The sequence below is a fragment of the Bubalus bubalis genome, chromosome 9, assembly GCF_019923935.1.
Source record: "Bubalus bubalis isolate 160015118507 breed Murrah chromosome 9, NDDB_SH_1, whole genome shotgun sequence".
NCBI classification, from domain to species: domain Eukaryota; kingdom Metazoa; phylum Chordata; class Mammalia; order Artiodactyla; family Bovidae; genus Bubalus; species Bubalus bubalis.
Window position 1 is genome coordinate 101274053 of NC_059165.1, and position 13289 is coordinate 101287341.

A 13289-nucleotide genomic window follows, 5' to 3' on the forward strand; every position below is an offset into this window, starting at 1 on the left:
TAGGCAACAATGGAAATATTCAAGCAGAATGATATAATTACCCCCCAAAAATCTTCACCTCCATGATAAACCCCTTTACAAACAGACACTAAATCGTATACATCAATAAGTAAATGGACACCATGAAAACATCTCTTGCAAATATATAACCTGACACAAATTTTTGCTAAGGTCTTCTCTGACTCTAGGTCTTATGTCAAACTCTTAATTGAAATCTTTGTTTCACATAGATACCAATTAGAGTCATGCGTTTGATGCTCAGTTTTACCAGTAACTCCTGTAGGCAATGTGGACACTGAGCTATTAATAAATAGAGACTAGTACACTGTTAGGGAGTAAAATCAGATGACCAATTATGAAATACACTACCTGCTAACATCTACATTTTTGGAAAGAGCAGTTATGGTAGTGACCTTCCAAGATATGAAGAACTAAAATGTGATAGACTGTATTTTCATATTTTACTCTTCTATGAAATTATGTAATTGGTTTGGTTTCCAAGTTAGTTTTTTTTCCATAGAAGTAGCAAAATTCATGATGATTCCTTTAGTAAAAAGAAAGAAAGATTAGTATATAGTGTATCATTTCAGAAGAATTTATTCTTAAGAAATGTGTGAAGTCTCATGAGATAAATGGGAATTTACATATATGTTTCACATGAGGTTTTGAATCAGTTTGAGAGAGTAGAAAAGTGACAAAAGAAAAAACTTAGATAACAGAGAACAGCAAAGTTAATCAAGGATGTTTTTAAAATTGTATAGAGAAGTTGAAATCAAAGAAATGGAAATATCAGGCAATAAATTGAAGACGCTTTTGCTATTATCACAATCTAATCAAAGAATCACATATGTGCCTATGAGGCTTTGAGCCCTGCTATCATGGGCAGTTCTTCAGCCCATGTCCTTCAGCCCAAGGACAAATGGCTCTTTTATAAATGTTACCATTCCAAAGAATCTTTTTAGAGCCCTCTTTATGTCTTTATTTCTCAGACTGTAGATGAAGGGGTTCAGCATGGGTGTGACCACAGTGTACATCACCGAGGTAATTGTACTTGTGTGTGAGCTGTGGGTAGCAGCAGAGCTAAGGTACACTCCTAAGGCTGAACAATAAAATAAGGAGACAACTGAGAGGTGAGATGCACAGGTGGAGAATGCTTTATACTTCCCCTTAGCTGATGAGATTCCACAGATAGAGGATGAAATTTTAGAGTAAGAGTAAAGGATACCAGTCAGGGGAACACTCCCCTGAATTACAGATCCAAAATACACCATTATGTTGTTGAGAAAGGGGTCAGAACAGGCAAGTTGGATCAGCCATTTGATTTCACAGAAAAAGTGGTGGATTTCCAAGTCTGAGCAGAATGACAGTTGCAACACCATTAAGCTGTGTAACAAGGAAAACAGGGCACTCGTGATCCAGGACACCAGAAGGAGCAGTCCACAGACCCAGGGCTTCATGATGACCAGGTAGTGCAGGGGGTGACAGATGGCCACATACCGGTCATAGGCCATCACGGTCAGGAGGAAGTCATCTAATCCTGCAAAAAGTAAGTAAAAATACACCTGGATGATGCAGCCTTCATAGGTAATGACTTTCCTCTGTGTCTGAGTGCTTTGCAGCATCTTTGGGATGATGGTGGAGGTGAAACAGATGTCTACAAAGGACAGGTTGGAGAGGAAGAAGTACATGGGGGTGTGAAGGTGGGGGTCTGAGCTGACAGCCAGGATGATGAGCAGGTTTCCAAACACAGTGATCAGGTACATGGAGAAGAAAACCCCAAATATGATGGGCTGCAGTTCTGTTTCCTCTGAGAATCCCAGAAGGAGAAATTGTGAAATTTGTGTCTTGTTCTCTGGTTCCATATGATAGATGTGACTATTGGGAAAAAATATGTATAACATGATAATTTTCACTCAACTTGATATTACTCAAATAGCTAAAATACCGTAATCTCCATTTTGCTGACAAAAAATTGATGTTAATATGTTGTATATAGATAAATTCTCCTTGAGGATATACCTCATTTCACATCTAACTCAAAGTGTTTGTCCCATTTGAGCATATTTCCAAGCAGTTCATTTTTCAGTTTTATTGAGAAACATATTGAGAGCATATATAGTCTAAGCATCTATAAGTGATAAATATGTGCACATATATGGGATAAAATATCTCTACATTTTAGACATATTTAAAAACAAATCTCTCACAATCCAAGGATGGTGGAAAATGATATTCAAATAAATATATAATATGTTAGAAGGTGACAGATGTATAGAGAAAACAGAAAAGTGTAAAGGAGAGAGTAGCAGGAGAAATTATTTTATGCTGAGTGTTGAGGCAAGGACTTAAAACAAGGCTTTATTTGAAGAAACATTAAGAAAGGAAGAGAAGGACCTATTGTGATACTAGGAGAAGGCACTCAGTAGAGTGAAAGCAGGGGGGACAATCACTGCAAAGGACCTGAGGAAGATGCTGGTTCCACATGTTCAGATCCAAACAAGGAAGCCAGTGGGAGAGAGGCATGAATAAAAGGAGAAGTGATTAGAGATGGATGAATCACAAGCTGGAATCAAGATTGCCAGGAAAAATACTGATAACCTTAGATATGCAGATGACACCACCCTTATGGCAGAATGTAAAGAGGAACTAAAGAGCGTCTTGATGAAGGTGAAGGAGGAGACTGAAAAGGCTGGCTTAAAACTCAACATTTAAAAAACTAAGATCATGGCATCTGGTCCTATCACTTCCTGGCAAATAGATGGGGAAACAGTGGAAACTGGTAAAGACTTTATTTTCTTGTGTTCCAAAATCACTGTGGACAGTGATTGCAGTTATGAAATTAAAAGATGCTTGCTCTTCAGGAAAAAAGCTATGACAAACAGCATATTCAAAAGTAGAGACATCACTTTGCCAACAAAATTCCATATGGTCAGAGCTATGGTTTTTCCAGTAGTCATGTATGGATGTGAGAGTTGGACCATAAGGAAGGCTGAGCATCAAAGAATGGATGCTTCTGAACTGTGGTGTTGGAGAAGACTCTTGAGAATCGTTTGGATGGCAAGGAGATCAAACCAATCAATCCTAAAGGAAATCAACCCTGAATATCCACTGGAAAGACTGATACTGAAGCTGAAACTCTAATACTTTGGCCACCTGATGCGAAGAACTGAGTCATTGGAAGAGCCCCTAGTGCTGGGAAGATTGAAAGCAGATGGAGAAACAAACGACAGAGGATGAGATGGTTGTATGGCATATCGACTCAATGGACATGTGTTTGAGCAAGCTTCAGGAGATAGTGAAGTACAGGGGATATTTGTGTGCTGCAGTCCATGGGATTGCAAAGAGTCAGACATGACTGAGCCACTGAACAACAACAACAGGAATGCTGAGGAACAAGATGGCCTCCCTGCTACAGCTGACACTTCAGTCCACAGAGAATCCTTCCTTCCATGTTGTTCCCAGCACTTTATGGATTTAGTTGCAAGGACATCCTGTGAATTATATCAGATCCTCTGCTTAGCACCATTTTTGATTGAGTTCTGACCACCGTCACCTTAGTATGCCAACTTAATTTATGAGCTCAGGTGCTTCTGCTTTAAGAACTGTTCCTATTTCACAAGGCTCAGGTTCACAGACACAGTATCACCTCCTGAGCAGCTCCTGTCACGAATTTCTTATCCAGAACCACCCTCCTTGGGCCATTAGTGGTTATAGCTCAAGCTGGTCAGATCAGATTAATTTTCTCCTATGTGTGTGTGTGTGTTTGTGTTAAGTCACTTCAGTTGTGTCTGACTTCTATCCTGTAGCCCACCAGGATCCTCTATCCAAGGAATTTTCCAGGCAAGAACACTGGAGTGGTTTGCCATGCCCTCCTCTAGGAGATCCTCCTGACCCAGGGATTGAACCTGCTTCACTTTACATTTCCTGTAATTTTCTCCTAAACAAACTTTAAGTGGTATACAGAAATTCCAGTTCATAAGCTTCTGAGAGAATAATAAACTTGAGGCTTCTTTTAGCTACAGTCACTTTCTGCCCTGTATGTAAAGAAATATAAAAAGTATCAGATCAGATCAGATCAGTCGCTCAGTCGTGTCCCACTCTTTGTGACCCCATCACCAACTCCCGGAGTTCACTGAGACTCACGTCCATCGAGTCAGTGATGCCATCCAGCCATCTCATCCTCTGTCATCCCCTTCTCCTCTTGCCCCCAATCCCTCCTAGCATCAGAGTCTTTTCCAATGAGTCAACTCTTCGCATGAGGTGGCCAAAGTACTGGAGTTTCAGCTTTAGCATCATTCCTTCCAAAGAAATCCCAGGGCTGATCTCCTTCAGAATGGACTGGTTGGATCTCCTTGCAGTCCAAGGGACTCTCAAGAGTTTTCTCCAACACCACAGTTCAAAAGCATCAATTCTTCAGTGCTCAGCCTTCTTCACAGTCCAACTCTCACATCCATACATGACCACAGGAAAAACCATAGCCTTGACTAGATGAACCTTTGTTGGCAAAGTAATGGCTCTGCTTTTGAATATGCTATCTAGGTTGGTCATAACTTTCCTCCCAAAGAGTAAGCGTCTTTTAATTTCATGGCTGCAGTCACCATCTGTAGTGAATTTGGAGCCCAGAAAAATAAAGTCTGACACTGTTTCCCCATCTATTTCCCATGAAGTGATGGGACTGGATGCCATGATCTTCGTTTTCTGAATGTTGAGCTTTAAGCCAACATTTTCACTCTCCACTTTCACTTTCATCAAGAGGCTTTTGAGTTCCTCTTCACTTTATGCCATAAGGGTGGTGTCATCTGCATATCTGAGGTTACTGATATTTCTCCAGACAATCTTGATTCCAGCTTGTGTTTCTTCCAGTCCAGCGTTTCTCATGATGTACTCTGCATATAAGTTAAATAAACAGGGTGACAATATGCAACCTTGACGAACTCCTTTTCCTATTTGGAACCAGTCTGTTGTTCCATGTCCAGTTCTAACTGTTCCTTCCTGACCTGCATACAAATTTCTCAAGAGGCAGATCAGGTGGTCTGGTATTCCCATCTCTTTCAGAATTTTCCACACTTTATTGTGATCCACACGGTCAAAGGCTTTGGCATAGTCAATAAAGCAGAAATAGATGATTTTCTGGAACTCTCTTGCTTTTTCCATGATCCAGCGGATGTTGGCAATTTGATCTCTGGTTCCTCTGCCTTTTCTAAAACCAGCTTGTACATCAGGAAGTTCACGGTTCACGTATTGCTGAAGTCTGGCTTGGAGAATTTTGAGCATTACTTTTCTAGTGTGTGAGATGAGTGCAATTGTGCAGTAGTTTGAGCATTCTTTGGCATTGCCTTTCTTTGGGATTGGAATGAAAACTGACCTTTCCCAGTCCTGTGGCCACTGCTGAGTTTTCAAAATTTGCTGGCATATTGAGTGCAGCACTTTCACAGCATCATCTTTCAGGATTTGGAATCGCTCAACTGGAATTCCATCACCTCCACTAGCTGTGTTTGTAGTGATTCTTTCTAAGGCCCACTTGACTTCATATTCCAGGATGTCTGGCTCTAGGTCAGTGATCACACCATCTTGATTATCTGGGTCGTGAAGATCTTTTTGTACAGTTCTTCTGTGTATTTCTTGCCATCTCTTCTTATTATCTTCTGCTTCTGTTAGGTCCATACCATTTCTGTCCTTAATCGAGATCATCTTTGCATGAAATATTCCTTTGGTATCTCTGATTTTCTTGAAGAGATCCCTAGTCTTTCCCATTCTGTTGTTTTCCTCTATTTCATTGCATTGATCGCTGAGGAAGGCTTTCTTATCTTTTCTTGCTATTCTTTGGAACTCTGCATTCAGATATTTATATCTTTCCTTTTCTCCTTTGCTTTTCACTTTTCTTCTTTTCACAGCTATTTGTAAGGCCTCCCCAGACAGCCATTTTGCTTTTTTGCATTTCTTTTCTATGGGGATGGTCTTGATCCCTGTCTCCTGTACAATGTCATGAACCTCATTCCATAGTTCATCAGGCACTCTCTCTATCAGATCTAGGCCCTTAAATCTATTTCTCACTTCCACTGTATAATCATAAGGGATTTGATTTAGGTCATACCTGAATGGTCTAGTGGTTTTCCCTACTTTCTTCAATTTGAGTCTGATGAGGAACAGTTAAAACAAAGGTAGAAGAGCTAACAAGCTCAAATCATTCTTGAGACAATGTGACCAATAAAAGCTTTTTTTTGGCTTGGCAACATTCCAACCTCAGCTACATCTCCTTGATGCCCATCAAAAATCGGAACGAAACATACCTCTTTTCCATGGAAAGAAACATTTATATCTATACGATGTAAAAAACCGTACAGATTTAATATCCCAAGAGAAAAATAACCAACGAGAGTAGACTAACAATTCAAAAATGAAAATGTACAAAACACAACAGAAGTTTCATTTGTATTGTTTGAAGCAGTAGAAGATTGTCTTTCCTGTGCTTTCCCAAATGATTTGACCTCTCAGTGTGGTCTGATACTGAATTAGACAAGTTCTATCTCTCTTTTCTTGTTTGAGTGAACTCCAGGAGATGGTGATGGACAGGGAGGCCTGGCATGCTGCAATTCATGGGGTCACAAAGAGTCGGACACGACTGAGCGACTGAACTGAACTGAACTGAACTGATCTCTCTTTTCTTATGGGTCATAATTTGTTACTCTTGGGCTTAATGTTTTGATTTTTTAATAAACCCAACACTTTAATTCTAGTTCTGGGCTTTGTCCAATATGCAAAAGCCTTTGCACACCATACTCCATAAAGCCTGAGCGGGTCAGAAAAATTCATTCTCTTATTCTGGATAAACTTCTTCATGTGATTTAAGCCTGAGGACACTATATTTTGTTTCACTGTACTGTGACTTTGCCACTATAACTTAAGATACTAATCATCAGAGACTTAATTTGCTTTATCATCAGAGACAACTGCCTGTTTTACTTATTATTTTCTCAAAGGTATGTGAATATATTTGCATTTATTTAAAAATGAACTTAAGAAAATGAGTGAATTATGAAAAGACAAAATATGGCTGAAACATGAAACAAATAAAAGGGTGATTTCATATAATTGTAGTAAAGAAAACTGAATGGAACAGCAAAAACTGACTGAAACATGATTTATAATATGAGTAATTAAACTTTTATGACATGAATTAATAATTTAGAAAAGACCTTGACTCAAGAGAACATAACATATAATGACCCAGAAATTTCTGGCAGATAGGAGATGCTTTGTTATAATGTGTTATGATTAGAAATTAGGTCCCCTTAGGTATGAACACTATCCTTTGGGATGGTTGTATTCAATTTGGTTGGAAAAGGCTGGATTGTTGAATAAAAACTGGAATAAATGGCCATCTATCTAGAAGGAAACTAAGTAGTTCCTTCTCTGACACATCTTTTAAAAAGGGACTAAAGGCCCTGGTGTAAAAGTGAGCAATCCATTTTAGATGCATATATAAAAATCCACAATGCAACTACATTTTTACTGATACTAGAAACACAGAGAGTTTTAAACTCAGATTTCGTCCATCTCTGTGCTATTGGACATTCTCTGCCTGTTCCTTCTCTGAGATGGGGGTCTGTCCTGTAAATTGCAGGATGCTTAGAAACATCCTTGCCCACCACTTATTCTTCATCAGTGTGACAGCAAATAATGTCTACAAATATTGCTCAAAAAACCCTGGGGGACACAATTATCCTTGGTTGAAAAGCACAGTATTAAATTAAGACTCGAAATATTTTTGTAGCAGTGATAGAATAGTCACTCATGGATAAATAATGTTACAGACCACCAAATGTGTGAGTCACACAGCCACATCATGTGATATTATATAGATACTAAAATAATAAACCAACATTATACTGGTTGATTGGAAGCAAGTCCCTGAGGTATTATTTAGAATGAAACAAGTGAGGGACAAATTGTAGAAAACATTAAACATAACGACTATTTGTCACTAAAATATAAAGATATAAAATATAAAGACCTTTTATGATATATTCATGATGGTGTTGATGCATTTGTGTAAAAGTATATAAGTGTATTTAAGAACACATTTTACAAAGATGTTTTTCAAAACCTAAGAACTTATAGAACAAATTATATTGGTGAGAGTGCAATTATGTAAAGTGTATTGTTTCCTGGGCAATGTGCTATGTGCTAAGTTGATTCAGTCATGTCTGACTCCATGCAACACTACGGAGTGTAGTTTGCCAGTAGCCTCCATCTGTCCACAGGATTCTCCAAGCAAGAAGACTGGAGTTAGTTGTCACGCCCTCCTCCAGGGGATCTTCCCAACCCAGGGTTTGAACCTGCATCGCTTAATTCTCCTCCATTAGCAGACAAGATCATTATCACTAGCACCATCTGGGAAGCCCCTTTATGAACAATAGAACATAATAAAATTGAATGAAAATCTACAATTAACTGATCAAAAGACACAAAAGAGTAAAAATTTAACAATATTACATGGATCACAAATTCAAGATCAAACTGCCAAAGATTTGGAAGTGAAACAATATAACAGAAGAACATTTACAATGTAAGGAAGGAGGAGTATCTAAATTATAATTTTATCTTAAATGTAGATAGCAGAATTCAAATATGCTTATAGAATATAAGACAAATGGTAAAAAGTTAAGGTCAGGTGATGCAACTTTTAGGAAAAGATTTAATGAGAAGGCCAAAAGGAATAATAAGGAGTAACAGATGAGAAACTCTTAATAGAAGTAAATATGTATAAGAAATTATCACCACTAAGGATGCTGAAGAACTCTCACTTCCCTTTCTTGCTTACAGCAAGAGTGGACACATTAAAAATATTAAAGTAATTAAATTATTACAGTAAGAAAAATAAGAATTAAAAGCAATGCACGGTATGTACTGTGCAGCATGATGACTATAGTTCATAATGCTTTTTTTTTTAGCATAATTTAAAGTTGGGGAAGACTCTTGAGAGTCCCTTGGACTGCAAGGAGATCCAACCAATCCATTCTAAAGGAGATCAGTCCTGGGTGTTCTTCGGAAGGAACGATTTTAAAGCTGAAACTCCAGTCCTTTGGCCACCTCATGCGAAGAGTTGACTCATTGGAAAAAAACTCTGAGGCTGGGAGGGATTGGGGGCAAGAGGAGAAGGGGACGACAGAGGATGAGATGGCTGGATGGCATCACCGACTCAATGGACATGAGTTTGAGTGAACTCTGGGAGATGGTGATGGACAGGGAGGCCTGGCATGCTATGATTCATGCAGTCGCAAAGAGTCAGACACGACTGAGTGACTGAAGTGGACTGAACTGAAAGTTGCTAAGAGACAGTATATCCTAAAAACTCTCATCACAAGAAATAAATTGTAGCTATTTGTGGTGATAGATGTTAACTAGGTTTACTGTGGTGATCATTTAGCAATAAAAACAAATATTAAACCATCAAGCTGTGTACCTGTAACTCATATACTGTCATGTGTCAATTATACCCAAAATCTTTTGGAAAAGAAATGAAGAGAATGGTGGTATATAAGACCAACAAAATTTATCAATTCATGTACAATCCCCACAAATACATCTATGCATATATAAAAGAACTAAATCACAAATTTAAATTTCTTGTGAAAAAATAATTCTTTCTATCAAAGAATGCAATTTTAAAAAGGAATAACAATACTCTGATACCACTATATAAAACAAAATAGTTATAGAGAGTTTTTTAATAGAGAAACACTGCATGGCTAACAAATCCATAGATAGATTTAGCCTCACGGATGAGATAGTTGCAAAGTAAACCTCACTAGCATACATCTTTTCACTTAGGTAACTATTTTTTTTTTTCCTTATGTGCACACAAGGGTGAGAGAAGATACTGTAATGTGTGTGTTTCCTACACAGCTATTGAAAATGTGTATTTGCAAACAGTCATTAGTTTAGATCTTTCTCCTCTATGTGGATGCACAGTCTAATATGTCCCTTCTTACAATAAAATGAAATGCCCTCATCTCACTGATCGACCCTCTACAGTTAATGCCCTATTTGTCTACTCCTGTTAATTAGAAGAAACTTAGACTCATGTCCCACTTTTACTGGATGCAGTTTATACCTCCCATTCATTCTTTTGTGGGCTTCCACTAGCATGATTTAATTGTCAACATTGTCACTCACGTTTTCAGGTGCACTGCTCCTTTTCCAGCATCATAAACAAATACATTTTTATTTATGTACCTACTTTATTTAGGAAACCCAGCAAACAAACTGCAGTGACCTCTGCAGGCTATGCTAGATTGTGACCTCTGTGACCTCTGGTACATTCCTGGCTTCCATCCTCTCTGATCCTCTCTTGCAGTGTCTGTGGAGCTCTCAAACTCACCTGTTTGGGAACTCTGTGAGGGAGGTTTCCCTGTGAAAGTCAAAATTTCCCCCTAAGTAGCTGGCAATGCAGACCAAAGCTCTGTCTCCCCACAAGACGGCAATAAGCTTTGGCCTTTCAGCCAGATGTAGGATTGCAAAAGCAACAACTATGTCCTGTCCAACCAAAGAGGCACAGGCTGAGGGACTGCAGCAGATGGGTTATTTACATCTTTCCACGTCGGTTCATTAGACATGCTTTTCTCTTGTTACATCAGCCTCTAAGTATGTGATATTCCCTGGTGACACTGGTCTGGACAAAATGGATTTTTTCTTCTGATTCTCTGTTCCTAAGAGACTCCATTATAAGATATGTAAATTCAGTTTTGTCATTCTTTCTCTGTTAACTCTTCTGCTTCCAAAGCTCTAAGGTTTCTGACACCTCATCACATCCCTGAGTTAAAATTGTCTCAAAAACATAATATTGACCATTGGTCTTGAATAGGTCCTTTGGATCTTCAATGCCTTGATTTGTGGTGGACACACAATCCCAGAAATGTCTGACTATTGCCCTCTTCAAAACAAGGGATAACTTTGCTTCTTTAACATAAAACTAACTTGGGTATTATGACTTTTGGTTTCATGAAAGTTTTGCAAAGCCAAAAAATTTCCTACTTATGTCAGAAATTAAAGAACCCTACTGCCATTGCAGGAAAAGTAAGAGATGTGGGTAGTATCTCTAGGTCAGGAGGACCCCGTGGAGGAGGGCATGGCAACCCACTCCAGTATTTTTGCCTGGAGAATCCCATGAACAGAGGAGTCTGGAGGGCTATAGTCCATAGCATCACGAACAGTTGGATACAACTGAAGTGACTTAGCATGCATGCACCACTAGCTTAGCATATTATAAAGACTGTCTAATTTAAATTTTACTATAATATATTCTATGAAATAGTACTTTTATGAACTCCTTTCGTCATTACAGAAATGTAATTTACAGGATAGCACCCAGTTCTGTAATAGTCTACAGCGTTAAGGTGAGAATATTTATTCCAGAGTAGCATTTATCTAAATTCACTATTCCTAAAAATTGCCAGGGATTGTAGTTTAAGTTCAAATTATTTTTCAGCAGGTCTGATCAGGGGCCCACAGACCCTTCATTTCTAACAAGATGCTAAGTGTTGCTGCTTCAGGTCCTCATCTGTGAATCACAGTTTGTGTAGCAAAGAAGTGGTTCTGTGTTAGATTCAGTTATAGCTAGATTTAGGTATTCGACAAAAATCTTCTCTGTATGTAATTTTGTAAACAATTCAGGATGTCTTTTGTTTGTTTGTTTTCTTTTATTTTCTGGCCACATGGCATGTGAGACCTTAGTTTCCCAACCAGGGATAGAACCCAGGGTCCCCTGCATTGGAAGCACAGATCTTTAACCACTGGACCACCAGGGAAGAGCCTTCCATGTATGTAATATTGAAAGATAAGATTTTCACTTAATTTCATAGGTAGTGATATATTTTGTATTGATTTACATAAGTATGATTAAGTGACATAAAATAATTTGTGTTAGAAAAAGACTTTGCAGTAAGCAGAATAAGATCTTCCAAAAGAGGTCCACATGCTAAAAACTTTGGAGTATCCTACCTTACATATATGGCTTAATTACAATCCCTGATGAAATACAGTTCATCTTGATGTAGGAATATTAGCACAGATATGCAGATTGGACTAGTATAATCACAATAGATTTTCTAAATGTGATTGAGAAAGGAAGAAGAACTGGAGTCAGACATTTAAAATTGTAGGCATGTGGATTTGAAGACAGAGGAAGGACCATGAGTTAAGTGATGCTGGTGACCATTAGAAGTAAAATATTAACAGGACATTGAGTTTATTCTCTCTGGATCATAGAGAAGGATCACAGAGTTGCAGACATCTTCATTTTTGCTCAATGAGACTTCATGATTCTTGTTTCATAGAACTTTGGGATCAGATAAGATCAGATCAGTCGCTCAGTCGTGTCCGACTCTTTGCGACCCCAAGAATCACAGCACACCAGGCCTCCCTGTCCAACACCAACTCCCGGAGTTCACCCAGACTCATGTCCCTAGAGTCAGTGATGCCATCAAGCCATCTCATCCTCTGTCGTCCCCTTCTCCCCTTGCCCCCAATCCCTCCCAGCATCAGAGTCTTTTCCAATGAGTCAACGCTTCACATGAGGTGGCCAAAGTACTGGAGTTTTAGCTTCAACATCATTCCCTCCAAAGAAATCCCAGGGCTGATCTCCTTCAGAATGGACTGGTTGGATCTCCTTGAAGTCCAAGGGACTCTCAACAGTCTTCTCCAACACCACAGTTCAAAAGCCTCAATTCTTTGGTGCTCAGCCTTCTTCACAGTCCAACTCTCACATCCATACATGACCACAGGAAAAACCATAGCCTTGACTAGACGAACCTTTGTTGGCAAAGTAATGCCTCTGCTTTTGAATATGCTATCTAGGTTGGTCAAAACTTTCCTTCCAAGGAGTAAGTGTCTTTTAATTTCTTTTTTTTTTTAACTTTACATAATTGTATTAGTTTTGCCAAATATCAAAATGAATCCGCCACAGGTATACATGTGTTTCCCATCCTGAACCCTCCTCCCTCCTCCCTCCCCATACCATCCCTTTGGGTCATCCCAGTGCACCAGCCCCAAGCATCCAGTATCCTGCATCGAACCTGGACTGGCAACTCATTTCATACATGATATTACACATGTTTCAATGCCATTCTCCCAAATCTTCCCACCCTCTCCCTCTCCCACTGACTCCATAAGACTGTTCTATACATCAGTGTCTCTTTTGCCGTCTTGTACACAGGGTTATTGTTACCATCTTTCTAAATTCCATATATATGTGTTAGTATACTGTATTGGTGTTTTTTCTTTCTGGC

At 38.8% G+C, this 13289-nt stretch overlaps 1 protein-coding gene across 1 annotated transcript; it reads right to left on the reverse strand.

The window, feature by feature from the left end:
- Window positions 1-890: 890 nt before the first annotated feature.
- LOC102405149 (olfactory receptor-like protein OLF4) lies at window positions 891-1862 on the reverse strand. Its single transcript, XM_025294163.2, has one exon. It carries the CDS (start codon window positions 1860-1862, stop codon window positions 891-893), a length of 972 nt encoding a protein of 323 aa, XP_025149948.2.
- Between the last annotated feature and the right edge of the window lie 11427 nt (window positions 1863-13289).